Source organism: Embiotoca jacksoni, unplaced genomic scaffold (genome assembly GCF_022577435.1).
Source record: "Embiotoca jacksoni isolate LCO1_2020_lvr unplaced genomic scaffold, fEmbJac1.0.p SCAF_13, whole genome shotgun sequence".
NCBI classification, from domain to species: domain Eukaryota; kingdom Metazoa; phylum Chordata; class Actinopteri; family Embiotocidae; genus Embiotoca; species Embiotoca jacksoni.
The window spans coordinates 1405303-1426023 of NW_027185263.1; the positions used below are offsets into that span (position 1 = coordinate 1405303).

The following is a 20721-nucleotide window of genomic DNA, read 5'->3' on the forward strand; positions in this document are numbered from 1 at the left end:
TGGGTTTTTTTTTGTTTTTTTTAAATGACGTGTCGGCTGCAGCTTTCCGTCTCTCTCGCTAAATTAATCTCTCAAAAAAAAAAAGACACGAAGCGATGATGAAATTCGCTTTGTTTTGTTTTTCCCCCGCTCTCTCATTACGAAAAATCTTGCTTGAAAAACGATAAAGTTGTCAGCGGGTCTGCAGGGAGGAGGAAGAATAGCAAACAAATCTGTCCGTCCAACAAATGGAGTCTCTAAGCAGCTCCGATCAGACAATAGTGCAACACAGAGGGACGCCGGGCGTTCAGGAGTCTATTAGGAGACTCACAGCTGATGTGGCATTAATTCCATGTAGGTTAATGAAATCCTGATTTCAACTTTGATGAGAATTTATACTGCATGACCAAAAAAAAAAAAAAAAAAAAGAATAAAAGCCCCAATGTCTTTTCCTGGACACCGACTGGGCTGCAAGGCTACAGCATCTGAGCACTGCATCACATCCAACACACAATGTTCCAAACATAGACAAAGAACCACCCCCCCCTCCCCCTCCACCTCCCCCTCCTCCACCTCCCCCTCCTCCTCCACCCATAGTGAGCGAGGGGACAGTGATTAATGAGGCCACACTAGTGGAGAGTGGCTCCGTTATACTCCACCTCCACTCCCGTCTCTGCTTCAGCAGCGAGAGTGTCAACAAGTAACTAACGACTGTCAAGATGCCCCCCGTTATACATTTCCTCATAACGTCACACTTCCTTATCGCCCCTCTAAACGCCCGCCTTCACAGCGTTAAAGAGGCTGGGAGCCCCCCCCCCAAAAAAAGAAACTAGATGTTAATTATTTCTAAAGCAGATCAGAAGAAAAGTCCACCGGAGCAACTCGTCAAATTAATCTGGAGATCCGTGTTTTAATTGCACCGATCAATTAGCCCTGAAAACTGAGATCTGAGAACCGGAAACCTCCAAGACTCCAACAAGCCGAACCACAACTGGTACGATGACAATTTTTTTATTTTATTTTTATTTCAGCCATTGCTGACTGTTGGTTGCCAGGGCAACACGAGACATTTGGCTACGCGCTGTTTGCTTTTTCCCGCTCTGCAATTTGCTTGCAGCAAGTGACAAACCTGACCTGAACCTAAAGTTTTAATTGAACCGATAACTGACACAAAACCAAAGACAAAAATATTTTTACAATTTGTGCACAGGGCTGGAAAATATCATTTCAACATGATAATATAGATCTGTTGTGTTGTGATTTGGCGCCTTATAAATATAATAGAGTTAAACGTTCACTGAACAAACTGAAAGTGAACAAAAAAACGACACATTTTAATTCGAGTTTGCTTGAAATTTAAAGTCATTTAGTCTTTTGAAAACAACAACTGTTGACATACAAACGTCTTTAGTTTGGCTTTGTGCTTCCTCGTCTTCCCATGATGCTCCACTGCCTCTTTTCTTTACCCGAGCATGAAGTCAACATAAAGCTGTCGTCTCCACTCTTGTGTCTGATGATGTTTTAGTAACGTCCCCCCTCCTCCTCTCTTGAAACACTCTCCACAGGAATCTTATAAAATTCTTTCCCTCCAACCACTGATCGAACTGCAATCTCCCTGTTTAAACACAGCTGCATCAATGGGCTTTTATCGCACCGCACCCCCCCCCCCCCCCCCCAACCCCCTCATCACCACCCCCTCCCAGGGCACAAAGATATGCACAGCTGCTGCCCTGTTGCCCAGAAACTGGATGTCATTTAAGTAATACCCCCCCCACCCCACAAACAAGATAGTGTTACAGGAAGCGCTGCGAACAGGGCGAGCCCTCCAAACCTGATTTCGCCTCCTCGGTCTGAGCACTTTATTCTGCTCCCAACGCATCAATTTTCTGGGGCCGCGAGTCTCTAATGAGAGTTCAGATGTCGTTAAAATTGTGAAGATGGGATGAAAAAGAATTACATAATTGCACGTTTCCTAAAGGAAGACCTCACCGTTATTGAGTTTTTGGTATCATCTTCCCATCACCGGAGACCGACCTAAACCCCCCCTCCCTCCCTTCCCCTGTTCAATCAATGCAGATCGAGTTGAGCTCAGATTTTTTTTTTTAAATCACATTATGGGACGCAGCACGTTCAGTTTGAGAGTCTCGCCAAGAAAACTGCTAACAGACAGAAGTGCAAAAGCACAAATGTCTCAGTCCTTTCTTAGATGACGGTTAACACACAATTTTTCATCTTCAGCATCATGAATAAACAGTAAGATTTTAATATTACAAAATCATTTTTATCAGCGAACAACACAAGTTGGGTCGTGGGAAATGGCTTCAGGGAAAAAAAATTAAGTTAGGTAACTTAATTGGTTTTATAAAAAAAAAAAGGTATTCATTAAACCAAATCAACTCTTCTCGGGCACTGAGCCTCATCTTTGCCAACACATGCTCCAACAGTTCCCCCTTTATGCAGTTTGTTTTGTACAGACAGGAGGACATCGGACCGGAGGGGCAATGTTAACCCCCGTCTTTCTTCAGAGACGGCCACTCGGAGTCGTTCAAAGCAGGTGTGAATATTACAAATAAATGGAGGGAGGGTTGGCTGTGGTTCTCCCTTATTACCCTGACAGGTATTTTATATTCTGTGCAGTTTGAGGCTTTTCTGCAAGAGGGAGCTGGCATTTAAGGCCCTCACGAGGCACTAAAGCCATCGGGCTGGTAAGAGGAGCCACATCCGTGAATGAACTAATTAAGCTCCTCAATGTCCTCTGCAAAATGGTGCCCTGAGATTGTTCTCTGCAATAGCAGTAATGAGAAAAAGAGAGACAGAAAACATCGGAGGAGAGAAAAAAAAAAAAAAAAAAAAAAAAGCAGGGAGGAGGAATGGAGGGCAGGCCTCATCCTCAAAGAGCGATTAGGGCGGAGGCGGTGGAGGCGGTGGAGGCGGCGGAGGCACGTTTTCTGTTCCTGTCCTGGCCGAGTGGACATGTTACATTTCTGAACGCGACGTCCGCGCTGTCCTGTCTTTGTTTCTCGACCCTCAGTCGCAGTAATGCTCATTAAAGTCCATAAACAAAGCGAGATGTGCTCTTTAACGAGCGAATGCCTTTTGTCAAAGGGCTCTGTCCTCGGGAAGCTGGCCATGTCAGCTCACGCTGCATCCAAACCCAGTCTCATGCATCTCAGGACTAACAACCGGTCCATTCTTAGCAGCCTCATTTTGTCTCGTCCAAACCTCCTCACTTTTCATTGTCTGCTCATTTTCTGTCCTCTGCTTCCCAGGGAAATTACCGCTCGCTTTACCTCCCGACATCGGAGGGCGGCGTCACTTCAGGTCTGCTCTGCTACGCGAAAATCTAGAGTAATTAACAGTGAAGATCGGAGGCTCCTTCAGGGGTTGCGTCCAATAAAGTGAGCGCCGAAGTCCCAGGAGAGGTTTTCTCTGACACGGAGCGATGTGCTCGGCCGGCTAAAGAGCACAGCGGAGTACGAAAACATCTGAGCGAAACAAACAGTGGAAAATAGGAGCGTGAGGAGGCATTCTGAGTTCCTCTTTCACGCCTACAGTGGGTCAGACACTGATAAGTGATCTACCGATGGCTCACTAGTCACAGCGATGCTGAATAATGATCGCGGCAGATGCGGTATAAAATCACCTTCGTTCCACAAAAAAAACTTTTGAAAAGATGAGTCCACACAGAGGAGGAGGAAACTTTCATTACACCGATGTAATGACAGTATGTCGAAGCTTCACACCGGTGGGGCTGCTCGTACCGAAGCTTGGAGGATAATTGAAGTCCAAAGTGTTCAGTCTCCAACACGCTCGACGCTCATTAACTTTCAGAGCAATATATCCGTTAGTTCACTTTAGCGCAAAGAAATTTGGTTTCGTGCGTAACGCCAGATTAAATTTAGCACGAGTGGAAACGATGGGTGCGAGACAAAGGCATGTAGCATGTATACAATGGGAACGGCGGAAACCAGTTGGAAGTGGCTGCACCCTGCTGGCGAAGAAGTGAAATACAATCATATGTTGTAAAGAAAAAAAATCCAAACAAACCACGTTCATATCGTTCAGTAGTTCATCCCCGATTTAAAAACTCCTTCAAAGCAACATCCGGTCACAGATGAACTTCAGACCGGCGTGACTTCCGTCGAACAAACCTTCTACTCAAAGCGATGGATTGAAAATTATCGCAGAGGTTCGGTGCAAACCGGAGCGCCGAAGCACATCACGGGTGTTTGAGCCGGAGCCGTTGGGCAGCCGAGTCTCCGACGCCGGCGCCGGCTCGGGTTAAAAAGGCCGAGGCCTCGACCCATCTGGCCGCCTTCACTGAGAGCCAGTATCAATCACATGCAGCATGACACACTGCCTTTTGTTCCTGCAACGCAAACACATTTCATCTCTCTGGTGTTGGGGAAGAGAACCGGTCTTCACTTGACATTTACCTCCCGATCTGTCAGGAAAGGCGTTTCAACAAATCAGAAAATATAAAAATGTTCAAAAGCATCCGTACAAATGTTCTTTAGTTGGACGGTTGCATTCCTTGGCGGAGAAGTGAAAGTAAACGCTGCTGGCTTTAAATTAAAAATTCTAAAGACTTCAGAGAGCTTCGGTTTGGAGCTTATTGATTGGTTGAACCTTTATTTCAAAAACTGCCTTCTTGGCTAAAATGCCTCAATACCACGAGGCAACCGGAGCAGCCTGCAAGATATTTTTGACTTTATGTATTCATGTGCCGGGGATTTACATTTAAATTTGGAGTATTTACAATAAGTCATGCAGCACAAACACACTACAAGCTGCCAAATCCCACGGAAGAGAAACTCCAACACAACGACGGCAAAAAAAAAAAAACGAGGAGAATTTCTTTATCATCCGTCAAACATGCATGTATCATCAACGGGTAGGAATTCTCTGCTCCGACGTCTTTTTGGAATCCGTTTTCATGTGCAGGCATAATTTCCCAACTGTCAATAGAGCAAAAATAATTACATGGCTGCAGAACTTTGGTGTAACGAGGGCTTATTAAAGCAGCAGAGCAGCACATTATGCAAAAAAGCCTCAGATAAAAAGAGACAGCTGTCAGTCAGGAGAGCGGCTATTCACTCTGCAGACATAATCAGGCCACGATACACAGACGCACAAGATTTCACTTCTTTTTAAAGAACAAAAAACAAAAAGACATGCATCACATCATCATCCAACATCTTTCCTTTCATCATATCTGAGGTTTAATTCCGCTCGTGTGAATGCATTTAATTTAGCAACAGGGTGTCCTAGTTCTGCAGGGAGAAGAATGTCCATCATCTAAGAAGATTTTTAGATTAAAATCAAGGAAATGAAGGTTAAAAAACATTTTTTTTTAAAAACACATCTACCCATGTCTAATGCTGTTACTGCTCCCAGCCAGCGTCATTACATAAAACATGGCTGCAGCGACAGAAAGGGGAAACAATAAATCCAGAGGTTTAAAGTGCCCTGCCAACCCAGTGGCTCCTCCTTGACAACACTTTGCATTGTGTCCCGCCGCCTCCTCCTCCTCCTCCTCCTCCCTCTCCTCCCTCCACCTTTGTTTGCTCCTCACAGTGAGCCACTCCTGGTTTTTTCATTTTTCTTTCTTCAGGAGCACCTCCATGCAGTTAGCGTAAAAGCATAATAAATTACAGACCTCTCCGGATCTCATCAAACGCAGCAGTTCCAACATAAACACCAAACAGATGAAATCCTCTTACGGGGGGTTTACGTGAGGTCAAATCGGCCTCCTTTTTTTTCCTTATACATGAGTGCACAGAATACTACCGTGTGCACGCAAATGAGTAAATTATTCATCACAACATGCCTGGTGGTATTATTCTTCTTCTGTGGTTTTGGGCCCATCAATCTGTTCCTTCACATTTTTTCCATTTGTATTTTCTTTTTTTACCATTTGACATCCAGAAAGATTTCATACAATTCGTCATTGTACGAGATTCAATGTACGAAGCCACAGAGAAGGAAAATATAAAAGTGAAAATGATAGTTGGGTCTGTGAAAAGAAATAAAGCTTTGTGTGTCACGAGTGTTCGTATGTGTGCGATACCAGCGAGTGCCTCTGAAGTAGCAGCACAGTTTAGTGTAAAACATTAGCTGTAATGCGGTATATATATTCAATATGCAATTTAAGTGCAAACGTGTCAGCACAGTGCAGCTTCACATGATTAATGCTGACGTTGCATATGTTTAAATTCTAGTCTTATGGTGGGTGATGTCAGGGTGGGTCGGTGGAGGAGGGTTACCGGGGGAGGAGGGTTACCGGGGGAGGAGGGTTACCGGGGGAGGAGGGTTACCGGGGGAGGAGGGTTACTGCTGGTGCATCTGCAGAGCAGGAGAGAGAAAAGTTTTTCAGCGGAGGTGCGCAGGGTCGTTTGCGATTGGTAACGGCTCTACGGAGCCGGCGGGAGCTGCAGATAGTTTGGAGGTGGCAGCTGGACTCCGATGACTCAGAGCTCGTCTCTCTGCAGCGGTGCAGCTGCTGTACCCCGTCATGACGCAGTGCTTCGGGATGCTCTCGGTGCTACGGCGGCGGAGGTTTACCGTCTCTAGCAAATCTCAGGAAGTAGAGTTTTAATCACGTCACGGAGGATGGAGGAGGACTCTTTCCACCACGCCTCTGTTGATTCAGAGTGAAGTGGGTCCACCATCGCCGCTTTCTGAAGTCGATAAGCTGTTTGGTCTTAATGCCTGTTGAGAAATAAGCTACCGTCTGACATGGGCAGGTGCTGAACCTCCTCTCTGAGGGCGGACTCATTACGTGAGGTCAACACGATCACCGCCGTGTCGTCCACACGGGTAACGAGTTTGTATTGTGGACAGGAATACAGTTGTAAGTGAAAAGGAGAACAGACGGGAGCTCGATACGCAGCCCAGAGGAGCACCAGCGTTCAGCATTACTTTCTATATTTCAAACGTTACCCGTTATGGTCAGTTTTTCATTCATATCAACAGACCGCTGCGTTTCTGTCCAACCGGGCCGCTCTCCGCCGAGATGGACCACCGACACCAAAACGCCCTCAAAAACTCTGAACCCGAGTGGTGATTCGCATCAGTCATATAACGCCGCTGTCGGGGAGGAGAGCTAATGAGTGCGTTCACAGATGATGGGAGCGCTCGGCTGTCGCCGCGGAGCGAGATGCCGATTTGACATCATGATGACCGTCAGCCATCAGCGATGGACGCCCTTATTGGATGCCCTGCTGCTGTTAAATGTCGTTTTCAATCGTCGCGGACACACACAGACACACACACACACACACACACACACACACACACACACACACACACTGTTCAATTTGATCAGTCCGTGTTCACATGTGATTTCCATACGAGGCTGATATGCAGCTCCCATATTAGATTGTGGGATCTTACAAGTTAATGAGATGATATTTGACGGATCGGTTTGATCAAACGGTCTTCGGTGTCTGTGCTGCATCTGCTGTCAAATCAACAGCGTCTTCATGTGTCTGTGTTTCATCTGGTTTTCATATCGTCACCACACGGCAGGCTTTGCTGGAGAGGGTGTATTTTTAAGCACATATATACTCTGTTGTAATTGCTGAGACTTTCTTTAAACACTTCAACAGAAAAATAAGTTAAAATTAGGATTTTTTTTTTTTTTTTTTTTTTTTCCTAATTCAGAAATAGTTCCCCATCACATTATTATCGGGAGATACAAAGTCAATATTCTTTTTATTTTACCACAAATGAAACAATTAATAAACTATATTATGTTTCTTTTTCCAAAAAGAAATGACCAGCTGCTGCTGTTTGAAATTTTATCTTTCTGTACACATTTCATACGAGGGCCATACTTTCATTGAGATTAGAAGAAACCCACGGACAGCTCTTTAAAACATCTGAGACCTTGCACTCACTGATTGTGAACAGTACAAGTCACTCTTGACTTTTTGCCGGCATGGACTGAAAGCTTCTTGAGCTCGCTGACAATTGTGCCAATTTAGAGAGTAAACAAGTCCACAGAAAACTGCACATGGTGCACATCTCGCCTTGTTCCCTTCTCCCAGAAGACACGCTTGTTTTTTTGTTTGTTCTTCACACAAAGGCGGAGGCGACTTAACACCTGAGGAAGCCAGCCAACCACAGCGTCCCTGGGATGAGATAACCGCCATTGCTAGGCATTACATCATGATGGCGAGTCAATCCCTGGGATTAAGAGACAGTAAAACACACGGCCGGGTACACTACGGCCTCGCCTCTCCGGGGCAGATCAGTCAGACGACGGCTTTTCCGATTGTGATAAAAACAGAAAAGAAACTTCTCCGCGCTCATAAACTGCATCAGATAAACGATATTTATCACGGAGGAGAGAATAAACCTCCGGTTGTTCTCAGCAGTTCAATCACGTCGCGCAACTTTGGCTCAGGTGTCAGAGCCGAGACGTCGCCGACTGAAAGGATGCTCGGTTTATAAAAGGTGCAGTGTCAAACATTCAGCTATGCATGCAGCAAACACAACATACCCACAATGCCCGAGGCCACCAGCACATCCCTGCAGATCAGTGGTTAGCAGCAAATAGAAAGCACATCCCCCACAGCTATATTCCAAATCAACAAGCTGAATATTTCAAATTTCTTTAATATTATTTACCTTCATATTTATAAGATGCTCTTTTTTTTTTTTTTTTTTTAAACCCCATTTTACCCATGAGGAAGTAACATCCCTGTTCACAGATCACTCGGAGGCTCTTTAGTCTCCTAAAATGTACCAAATTATGGAAAAATAAACATGGCAAAATTAAGAAATATGTCTACTCTTGTTGGTGGTCTTTTTCAACAATTTGTATAGAAGCAGAAATCGTACGAGTCTGTCGCCCCGACCAGTTCAATAATCACCTGCTGCCACTGTTAAATATATACATTAATGTCAATCAATGCCATTATGTTCTCTGAAAGGTGCAAACTGAAACCTGAGGTTCAGATTGACGTTACAGCACTTAATCTAAAAAAATTGTTAAAGACAAAGCCGGTTGAAGAGAACGGTGGGATGGATCAGGACCGACGATTATCAAAGGGTGAAGAAAAAAAAAAAAACATTCAGTAAAAGAAAAAATGCAAAATCTGAGACACAATCATGATGAATTGTGTGGAAAAAACATCTCTGCATGCATCTCAAATGAGCAACAATTATCCCACGTAGACACCAGGTGTACGAGAAAATGAGCTGCCTCTCCAGGTGGTTTAAAAAGCCAAAAGGATATTTGAGTGAGAAAAAAAATCATCCCCGAGCTTCAGACAAATGCAGCAGGTGTGATTTTAACTCAGCTGCTGAAAAAAAAAAAAAAATGCCACAAACTGCCACTGACTGTTTTACGCTTTGACCGAGCTGCAGCGCCGGTGAAGTAGCCCGAAGAAATGAAGCACAGTGAACGTCGTGGAAAAGCAATATTCACGTATTAAATCTGCCGTTTACACACAAGCAGAAATGCTACCGAGGAAAGTGGCGATAATAACACGAGTAACACCTGGTGAGTTCGTGGTTACAACGCGGGAGGTCGTGCATACCTTACGCTTGGCGTAAAAACACCGTTGCTGGGGCAACAGCAACATGGACGGCATCTAGAAGCCACGGAGGCTAACAATTTATCAAGCAAACAGGAGGGGCGGCGGGAGGGAGGGGGGTAAAATAATGCAGGAAATACAAAGGTTATAAAGTTATGAAGACAAGCTGTAGAAAACTACAACATATAAGCTCAACATCCAAACGAACATGAACCTCTGACCTTTCTGTAAACGTCAGCAAAAACACGGCACAACTCGTGAATTTGAGGCTTTTCTAGAAGATTTTGAGTTCCGATGTCGTGACGACCACAAATGTCATTTACTTTGCACACAAACTGCAGATGTGCAACGCGAAGACGAGTCATAGAAAACACAGCTATATTATAAAAAAAAATAATAATAAAAAAAAAAGCGATTTCAACAGCCAGATATGTAAACCGAGGTGTGATAAGACGTGTAGCTGAGCAGGAAACGACAAGTGTCGAAGCATCAGCATGATAAAAAATATAAATGTGCCAGGTCCACGTGGATAATACTGCTGTCATTTTTCAGCACTTGAAGGTTCAACAAAGAGACAATCAAGCACAAACCTCCCACTCTGCACCTGTGACTCGGGGAAAGGCAGCAATCCGACATTAAGTAAATCACTCGGTGCCAACATGAGGATGTGTGATCCCCGATAAAAGGGGACTGCAGCTGAAGATGGTTTCTTTTTATATATTCAGATGTTTGTGAATCCAAGAATGTCTTCTTTTTCTTTCTTTTTTTTTAAATGCGTGGTTGAAAAAAGTGAACCAAAGTAAAGTAAAAGCATTTTTGATTGAGATGACTCCACAGTGCATACCATCTGCCCACCAGCGCCGGTCCTGGGGGAGTTTTAGGGGGTGGAGGTAAGTTAGAATAGTGACAGACTATAAATAACAATGAAGAAAACTGGAACATCCATACAAACTATCTGCGCTTGTAGTTCTGCAGGTGATTTGAGGAGAAAACGGGGACGACCTAATGTAGTCCATCGTCACCTTGGGCACCCTCACCAGGAGAGATCCAGCGAGCCGCACATCCTCCGAGCTGATGTGGAGAACCTGGTGAGTTTTAGGCCAAAGGACTCTGCTGAAGGAAGATCCACCATCGGCCGCTCTGATCTCCACGCAGAGCGCTACCCGCCTTAAAGCGGCAGCAGCTTCTAAAGACGGTTCACAGGCAGAGCCACACCCAGAGATTTCACCTCGCTGGATATGATCTCAGGGCGCAGTCACATCAAGCATCTGAGTGCATTAAAGTCTGCGACCGGTTCACCCTGCTGGGATGTTTAATTTGAGGAGAACCGGAGAGTTATTTATATGAACCCTTCGAACCCCGCAGGCGATCTTAAGGGGGATTTCACTACCTTCACTTTTGAGCTCATATCTTGGTCATTATAGGGGCAAACTTGTAGTTTTATATCTTGTTTTTTTTCAGGACAGTCTCGGCTATCTAAATCTTTCATCATCTGATAGAAAAATACTTGATTGTTTATATTAGCCTTTAAATCAAAGAATAATTTTTTTTTCATGAATTTACATGTATCTCACCATGAAATGTTGTGAGTAGAGATATTTTTTATAATCGTGTAGAGGAGATTGTGTAGAATCTGGTAATAGCTGAAGCATGTTTGTGAGACACAGCATGACTCGGCAATTAATTTGGACTCAATTTCCGCCCATTGGCCTCCGAGGGTTATTAACCGAGAGCCGAAGTAGCAGTCAGAATAAGGAGGGTCTTAAAAAAAGCTTTTACCAAACTTGAATGGACAGAGGAGCGGAAAAATGAAAGTCCACTTTGAATTACAAAGCCTGAGTGTTGAGGTTAAACTCAGTCTGAATATGACGACTCACTAAAATTGCATTTTGCATAACTGGGCAATAAAACGCTTAATCATGCAAACAGATGAAGTCACATTTAGACACAACAGTAGCTCTTGTCATATCATATCAACTATGATTAACTGAATAAGTGTCCAGCTACTTCTGTATAACAAGCCCCCCCCCCCCTCCCCCTCTCCGCCCCACCACACATTCAACCCTCCATAGGACGCCTTCGAAGCCCCCACAATGCAAATCACTCACGGTCCCCATTCATGTGCTGATTAATATGCAAAGACAGTCATCCAACAGTCAGAAGAAAAAATAACTGGGAGCCGAGTCACTCTGAACTTGTTTGATGAGAACTATCAGCACTCTTGACATCCAGAAGAGCAGAAGAAGCTGTGATACGACGTGGACGAACACATTGTTTAACCTTTACACGGCGGTTTATTGTCTACAGGTCGGCAAACAGCCGCTCGGGACAGGACCAGTACATGAATAGAACTTTCTTTGTGTTGAGTGACTAAAAGCGTGGATAAAATGCCATCCAATTAGTTGCTAAAACAATGAATTCAGTCTAATGACCGCACAGTGCAGTAGAACATTTTTGGAATACCAATCCCATGTAAGGCCTCACATATCTGGATTTTTATCAGTGGGATTTCAACATGGCATCTTGTGAAATACTGTTATTTGATTTATTTCTTGAGTGCTCCTCCTTTTTAAGTTTACAGTTATTATTTGGGGAAAATGTATTTGTTTGAATAGTTTCATCAGTTCCTCGGTTTTATCTGTGTCCAGCGCACAGGTCTGAAATAAAGATAATATTCACCAACTATGAAACGACATAAAAGATTGTAGTCTGAAGCAATACACAAATACAGACGAGGGCAGTGAGAGGAATAAAAAAGAAGAACTTCAGGGTAAAATGGAGGCCCGGTAATGATAGAGGCTTATGTAAACTTCAGCAGCAGCGTAGAAATCATGTAAATCAACTAAACTTGCAATTATGACTGAATGAGAAGTGATTTTCTGATGCTGTCTGAGTTTTTCCACCAACCGTACAGTAACGGAAATATACAGTAGAGCTGAATATGAGCTGAATCAGCAAGAAGGAGATACCGCTGTTATGCTGATGAGATTTTGATCATTACAAGCTAAAGTAGTGCATTAGTACAAAGTGTGTGTCTGTCACAAAAGTCTTGAAGATCCAGAGTGTAGCTCTATACAGAGCGCAGACAAAAAAAAAAAAAAAAAATACGCCTTATAATTTTCCCTTGTTTGGCTGCTTTTTCCAGCTCCCCTCAGTCAAAAATAGCCCGTATTATTTTCATAGTGGCTTTGAACTCACCACAGCAGTTAAAGTCCCATATGTTAGCCATTTAGGAATTGTGTATTTTCTCCCTTCAAAATGTTAAGTTAAACTTTTTTTTTTTTTGAAGTTCGGCTCAATGCCTGAAGTAAAGAAAACTCTCTGTTTTAAATCTGCAGGATTGTTGTAACATGAACTTTAGTGTTTGAATATGCTGTGATTGACCCAGATCTGAGGAATAATAATTAAAAAAAAGCACATCTGAGTTTACATAAGTTTACACATTTCTGAAATACAGCTGAGGAAGTCTAGTTTGATCAACAGATACACAAGTTTATAATTCGGTTGGATGCCAAAACACTTTAAAGCAGTTTGTAATACAACAAGGAAGGTTACGACTTGAGAAAGTTCTCGTTTGATCCTCCATCTTGCATGTACGTGATTGGCCAACAGTGTTGCAGATGACGCCGCGATGGAGAACAAAAGCAGAGCCAGTTTAAACTTTGTTGGCAGATGACCCTCAGTTGGTTTCTCTAAAGACAGGAAAGCACATGAAAGAGAGAAAAATTGCAATGACCTCGAAACACCTAGCAACAGCAAGTCAAGCCAAAAATCTACCATCAGCAGTGATCTGTGAAGACTTCAAACTTCCCCTTCTTCCAGCAGTTAATCTGAGGTTCACTTATCGACTGTATATAAAAGTACACTGAATAATGAGGCCGATGCAGAAGTGTCTTCAGCTGCAATACCACCGAGTGCCACTAGAGGTCAGCTCCAAAAAGTCTCCGGCTCCATAGACTCCCATTCAACTTCTCTCATCAAATCCAAAGTGAATAAAATGTGTCCATCAGTTATCTCGGTGTTGTTAGCTAAAGTCACTCCTTCTTATTAGTTTTCTGGAGGTCCATCTGAAAATAATCCCTCATTCATTAGAAAAGAAGATTCAAGAAGACCTGTTTTTGGGGGGCGTGTCTGTTTGATTGACAGGCCTGTGGTGCAGTCAGGTTACAGCTATCGGTGGGTGGGACGTAGTATCTTCAGGTTTCCGATCAGATCAGTCAGATCCACCGCTGGCTCCTCCCCCAGCTCATCCAAATATGGTCATTTCCTGCTCCAAACCGCTTCGAACTAGCAAAATGGTGACGGACAGAATCTGAACTGGAGGATTCATAACGTTCACAAACCAATGGGTGACATCAATGTTGGTTGCCGTTAGGCTTCATAACGTTACATGAATCCAGTAACAGTCCGAATTTGTAGACAACATCACTTCTGAAATTGTATATTCCTTTCAATCAAGCCATAATTCAGCTCTTTCACTTTCTTATGTTTGTTGCTCACCTGGACATTTAATTGAACTGGAACAGAAACTGCAAATCAATGAATGTAATTAAATTGCTGAGCCCTCAAACTGTGTGATCTTGTCATTATCCCTCCACCAAAGCCAGCCTCTATCAAATAATGTGATCAATTTATTATTCGAACTTCTCTCTGCTGCAACAGGGCCGAGCCGAGGCGCAGTCGTCTAATTATCTCCCTCCAGGTTCCTCTCCTCTCTCTCTTCCCCTCCCGTGTGGAGGTGCAGTAAATCGCGGGGGTGTCAGAAGGTTTCGGCAGGACCATGAATCATACGAAAGAAAAAAAACATAATAAAAATGAACACATCCACAGTGTTCTCGGCAGCACACCGCTGTCTGCAGCACTACGGTGACAGACTGACCCGGCGTTTGGTGGAAAAGATAGAAGGAAATGTTGTCGATGTGACAATACAACAAAAAGCACGTCTTTTACTAGTAAGTCATAGATCCACATTATCCACACATAACCAACTATACCCTGACAGGTTAACAATCCGGATCAAATATATAAGGTTGATTTTATGTAGCTTTTTTTAAAGTCATAAACAGGAGCTGATTCAGCCCAAAATCCGGTTTGGATGAAGATTTGACAAACATTTGAAAGGAAAAGCAGGACTGCTTCGGAGGCAGATGTACCATTGGCTGAATAAAACCACAATGGGAGGGAGCAGAAGTGGGTTTTTCTTCCCCACCATGAAGTTAGACTGAAGGTAAAAAAAAGAAAAGAAAAAAAAGAAATTCATATAAAATAAGGAAAACTTGTAGATTGTGCAGAAAAGAAAATGGTGAAATTGCATCCCGAGTTCAGAACAATCATCTCTGTTTGCTCCAAATTGAATTATATCATAACATCAACCTATTCTTCTTCTCTCCAAGGACCCCTGGGGGTTGGAGCACTCAGTTGCAGTCTATAGAAAAGAGGGGCAGATGCAGGGAGGAGAGAAGGATGTGGGTGGCGGGAGAGGTGTGTGTGTGTGTGTGGGGGGGGGGGGGGGGCCTAGGAGGGAGGAGGTGGGCGGGAGGGGCGGGGAGAGGGCGAGGGGGGGAGGTATATAACCACTGGAGCCCTGGGATTGGATCCTATTGTGTACATTGAATGACTATTCAGTCGTCCTCAATGGATGACGAATCTCCTCCCAGCCAACCAAATTAAAAAAGTACCATCAAATCTGTCTGTGTCAACATCATGTTGCGCACAAACGCGCTGCGCCATTAAGTTCAGAACTACAGAGAACTATTTGGCAAAAGAATAAATAAAAAAGGGAAAAACCCAAAGAGAAATAGAGCTGCTGTTACATGAAGCAGGTCGGAGTCTGCTAAACTTTTAAGATCAGATCCCCGTGATAAACACTCAAATCCTCCACTGACACATCAGCACGGAATATACTGTTTCGGTGCCAAATGCGATGATAGCGCGAGTGGGAACGGAGAACACACGGAATCAATGCAACAACAACAACAACAAATAGTTTCAAGCGCGTGTTTATGACGAATAAAATCTGAATTTTATTGTTTTTAACGCCTATTTTAGTGGAGCGGAACAAAGCATCCCCAGCGAAGAGCGACCGACTCTCCCGGACACTCCATCCTCGGTGCGTCACGGCTGACCCAGCGCGAATGAGCGGAGGGCAGGGGGGGAGAGGCAGAGGGGGCACATTTGTACCACAAAACATGACGTTTCGTTTCCATATTTTAATATTTGCAACTACAAACAGTGACTTCCTCGCACCCTCAGAGAGTAAAAGTACAATATGGCAGCATAAGGGAACCACAGAGAGCGTCCCTCGGCAACAGCAGTCCGAGACTCCGGCGGCATCCATCTCCACTCTTAAAACCACAGAAATGAGCTTAACTCGCACAACGTTGCATGTGTGTGTGTGGGGGGGGGAGGGGGGTATTCAGTCAAATTGCACAATATGCGTGAACTCGGGGAGGACAGTAAGCCGGATAAGAGAAGAGTTGAGACACTTCTCTGGATTGCGCGGAGATATTGGGGGGGGGGGGGGGGGGAACGCAGCGAGGCAAGTGGCTCCTGATGAACCCAGCGAGTCCAAACGGCCCCCAGCTGCTTCATTCCGCTCAGAGGGAGACAGCTCTCACTTCCCGGAGAAACTTTTGCGACATTCGTGGTGGATATTTGTGCAGAGCCTCCAACCTAACGCGGCTGTCCGGAGTCTGCATGTGACAAGAGATGCCGCCGCTGGGACCGGAGGATGCTGCTCCAGACTGCGCGCACACACTAACACACACACACACACACACACACACACACACACAGCTCGGCCGGCCTGCCTTGCGCGCACGCACGCACGCAGCTTTTGCTCTGGCCACACAAGCTTAAGAATTAATCTCCGACACACACATCCCAGAATATGAGCAGAAAAAGAAGATAAAACCCCCAAAAACTCATCTTACCTGCGCAGCCAATGAATAACAATCCCCAGATGAGGTCCCTTGTTTGAAGCATTGTAATGTGTCACAGATTATTCTCCTTGAAGAGCAGGCGCACTTTAAACAAGCCGAGGTGTCTCTACTGAGAGAGAGAGAGAGGAGAGGGGTGAGGAGGGGGAGACAGATATCAGCCTCTCTTCTTTTTTTCCCAGGGACAAAACAACTGCTACCGGACGGGTTTTTTTGGTCCTTGTCGCTACCCGTGTTCGCGCCGCGGCACAATGAGTGACAAGCAGCAGCCGTAGCACGCACCCGCGCACACATGCAGGGAGGAGATACCAGCACGAATTACTCCGCCCGGTAGCACACGCAGGGAGAGAGAGAGAGGGAGAGGGAGAGAGAGAGAGAGAGAGAGAGGGAGAGGGGGGGGAGAGAGGAGAGAGAGGGAGAGAGAGATAGAGAGAGAGAGAGACACACGCGGAGGGGCCGGGCTGAGGTGAATGCAGAAACAAAGTAGTGCGCGGAGCAGTCCCTGCAGACAGCAGATGGTCACCAGGGGCTCTAATTCGGATTACTGAGCTTACAAATGAGCTAACTGAGGTTTAGAAACACATAGTTCAACATGCTTATTCTAAACTGAGGACTAATTAAACATGGGATCCACAATGTTTGAAAATTAGCCAAAGAAAAAACAAAAACAATTAACAGAAATATATGTTTAAAGTGGCACCAGATTGTTATTTTATAATAAAAATGTATTTTATTTATTCGTCCTTAGGCATAGGGATTTTGGGATAAACATTTCTGTTTACAGTCCCCCAAATAATTTCATCAGTTTCCTTCAATGAAGTAGTTTACTCTGAGGCGTAATAAATCCAGACAGTGTGGAGTCAGCAGCTCTGAATTTCCAAAAGAGTTTCCTTAAAGCAAACGGCTGTTTGAAGCAGCACAACAAGCTGAAAAATATACAAAAATCAAATCCCCGTCTGGACCAACTGCAGTAAAACAAACAAGCGCCTAAATACACACACTGAGCAGATTTGGAGAAAAAGTTAGCGCTGATTTGAAACAAATATTTTGTTTCCCATCCATCTGGTGGATGTCAGCTTCGATAGTCGATTCATTTTAACAAACTCAGGAAATAAAGCGCCAAATGCTCAACGCCGCTAATTTGTCTGCCTGCCATTCGATGCTGGGCAGGTAACACGCAGATGGTTGCTCAAAACTACGTCCCGCTGCCGTTGGAAACAAATCCTTTCGCTCATATGACAATGATGTTTGCAACATTTTTCAACAAATACCTCGATATTGATGTTGTAGGGACGACTATCGGTGCTTTCACAAAACACAATGAGATTATTAAATACGTTTTATCGTCTAGGATGCTACTGAGGCGTTTAACTTTCCAACACTGTCTGCTTCCTTACTTACAGCGTGTTGCGTTCAATAAAAGTCTGTTGTTGGTTTGCAGATAAAATTGCTTTTATTGCGTCTTCCGTATCATCAAAGTCCATCTTCCATATTCCCATCAAAGGGTCTACTTAACACACACTTACAGAAGAAAAAAAACTAGCGGCAATCATTGACTGGATATAAAAGCGTTTGTAGCTTGCAGGTCTGAAAAATCAAGCCGATGTCTTCAGCTGCAATACCAGCGAGTGCCACTAGAGGTCGGCTCCAAAAAGCCTCCGGCTCCATAGACTCCCATTCAACTTCTCTCATCAAATCCAAAGTGAATAAAATGTGTCCATCAGTTATCTCGGTGTTGTTAGCTAAAGTCACTCCTTCTTATTAGTTTTCTGGAGGTCCATCTGAAAATAATCCCTCATTCATGAGAAAAGAAGATTCAAGAAGACCTGTTTTTGGGGGCGTGTCTGTTTGATTGACAGGCCTGTGGTGCAGTCAGGTTACAGCTATCGGTGGGCGGGACGTAGTATCGTCAGGTTTCCAATCAGATCGGTCAGATTCACCCGGGACAGCTGTAAAAAAAAAAAAAAAAAAAAAACATTCTCCAAATATTTGTAATTTTTTTGCTTTGTGTCAATTCTCCACATTCTGTATCTGCTGCAGTCCACTTCTGAAACAGCTTCTGTTTCTTTTGTCTGCACTCAATTACACCACCACGTCAATGACTCCGCAGACCCAGCGACGACCTCACAGAGGCTGCGAATGCGAGACGAGGACACGATGGTGTTTGCAGTGAAGAGCGATGAGCGAGGGAGCCGACTGAATGGGACTAATTCAAACTGATCGAACCTTATATTAGCTCCAGCCCAACTTTAGTACTTCTTACAATGCGCTTGCTCCACAAAAGGCACCGCTTCAGAGCCGGTCTGATGAGCTGGAGCCCTTACACACACTCGTCTCTTTCAACTTTTACTGCTTGCAAGAGACTTTAATTCGAACCTGTCCTTTAAAACCTTATAGGTTGGACTATGGAGCGCATACAACCACCTTCATCTCTAAGCTGAATATATTTCTCTAGCTCCTTTACTGTAACAGAAATATACTGAAATAGGAACATGTACATTTGAATTTACCGACCTGAGTCGCTGCTCTGTCGTTTACCGTCCTCCATGTGGTTCAAAAGAAACCTCTGACAAGGTAGTGGCCTCGGAGAAAGTCGAGGTAGCACAAATTATACGTGTTTTTCTGGACCTGGAGCTTCACATTTAAAGTTTCTTTGAAAAAACACAGACTCTCACGTTCACTTTTCAGTAAAACTAAAGTAAAATTCCCATAAAGAACATGTAAATCCTACGTTTCTGTAGCATCACCTGTCCACCAGGTGTCCGCAGCGGAGCACACCTGTTGCTCGTTCCTGGATCGACCCTCCCAGCCTGCCTCGCCATCTGCACCTCATTAACTCCTCATTAGAGCAGCGAGGTCACCGTTCACAGATTTAACCAGTGTTTGCTGGCTTTCTTAAGCACTACTCGTCTATAAGAAGCTAGAAATACTTTGAAATGATTTATATTGAAGGTAGACATACTTTGAAATGCTTCCAAGTATTTAACTGTACAATTAAAGTGTCCAACAACATATTAATTTTGTATGTTAATTCACGTTTTTTCTCATCAAAATTGGGAGACAGCCCTTAAAATAAATACAGAAAGTGTTCAAATCCAAATGTGGTCAGTGACTCATTCCTTCTCCTCGTTACTGACTCCTAAATTAGAAATTGACGATCTGAAACAGAGGTTTCTATTTCCTCATTTCCAAGGAGGAAATGAGAAAATATACATCAGACCATCATGTGTCCTGTTTCACTTGAGGGTTGCTTCAGCTGAATCTGCGTTTTTTTTCAAAGAGCTGGCTTATTCAATGAACCATGTAGCTGTAGATAAGGGTAAAAACTGGACCCTCTCCTAAGATAAAGTTTCGTGTCAAAGTCTGGAAATCGGCAAACAAAGACCTTTAAAAAGCTGCTGACGGTCCAGCAACACTGGAGACACTGCAAATTGGTGATAACAATGGAGTTTGCCTTTTCTGTGGCTGTCGTGCATGCTTAATACCGAGCCGGGCAGAACGGGTGATGGTGAGTTGATGTGCTGTTCTACTGAAGAAGCAGAGGGAGGTCAGACGGACAGCCGGCGGCCAGGAGGAGGAGGACCTCGCAGCAGAGAGGTGAGTCACGATTAAAAGACTTCAGCTCACTGAATCACAATTGGATTTATTGCAAAGTAAATCTCCACATAAAAAGGAATTTGTCTTAGTGTGTCAGTGCATAAAAACTACAAAGTAAGAGAAAAAGCAAGGTGATTCTAAAACTGCTGAAATGTAAAGGCTGCATTGAGGGTGAGACTGCACCTCAGGAAGCCACAGTAATGTACAAAGTGGTTTTAGATGTTTCATAATGCACCTTTAAGCAGTCAAGTGTTGTTCCAGGCAGTCTGAGCCGTGAGCCCGAGCTGCAGCCTTGCAGGAGATCAAACTCATCATGTGGGCACAAAGAAATGCTTAAATTCGCTGCCTAATTAGTGCACTTCCTCTGAAAATAGGACACCCTCTGCGGCGCGATACCAAAGTCTCCTCCAACTGAAAAAAGTGTGCAGTTTATCTCGGCTTCACGCAGCAGGAAAAAAAAGAAGCTGCCGATTGCTCAAGTCATTGTTTGCATAATGTCTGTAACAAAGACATTAAAAAAAGGAATCAAATAGAGTGTCTTGCATATAATCTAATGGGATGACATACCGGAGACTTTGAACTAATGGCATGATAAACCACCAGCTATAAACTCCTAATGTGGATTTTCCTACAGCTGAAAAGGAACGTGCCATCCCAGATGT

The 20721-nt window shown here is 44.1% G+C and overlaps 1 protein-coding gene across 13 annotated transcripts in view; it reads right to left on the bottom strand.

Annotated features, from left to right (window-relative positions):
• Positions 1–16779, bottom strand: part of ncam1a (neural cell adhesion molecule 1a) — a 231807-nt gene extending 215028 nt beyond the window's left edge. For 4 of the 13 annotated variants that reach the window (XM_069145824.1, XM_069145827.1, XM_069145826.1 and 1 more), the window contains exon 1: positions 16457–16778. In XM_069145824.1, coding sequence (XP_069001925.1) covers positions 16457–16508 — 52 coding nt within the window. In that variant the 5' untranslated portion in view covers positions 16509–16778. Of the gene's footprint in view, positions 1–16456 lie in introns of all 13 variants that reach the window. The other 9 variants (XM_069145835.1, XM_069145830.1, XM_069145836.1 and 6 more) reach the window with 7 other exon arrangements.
• Positions 16780–20721: the final 3942 nt, after the last annotated feature.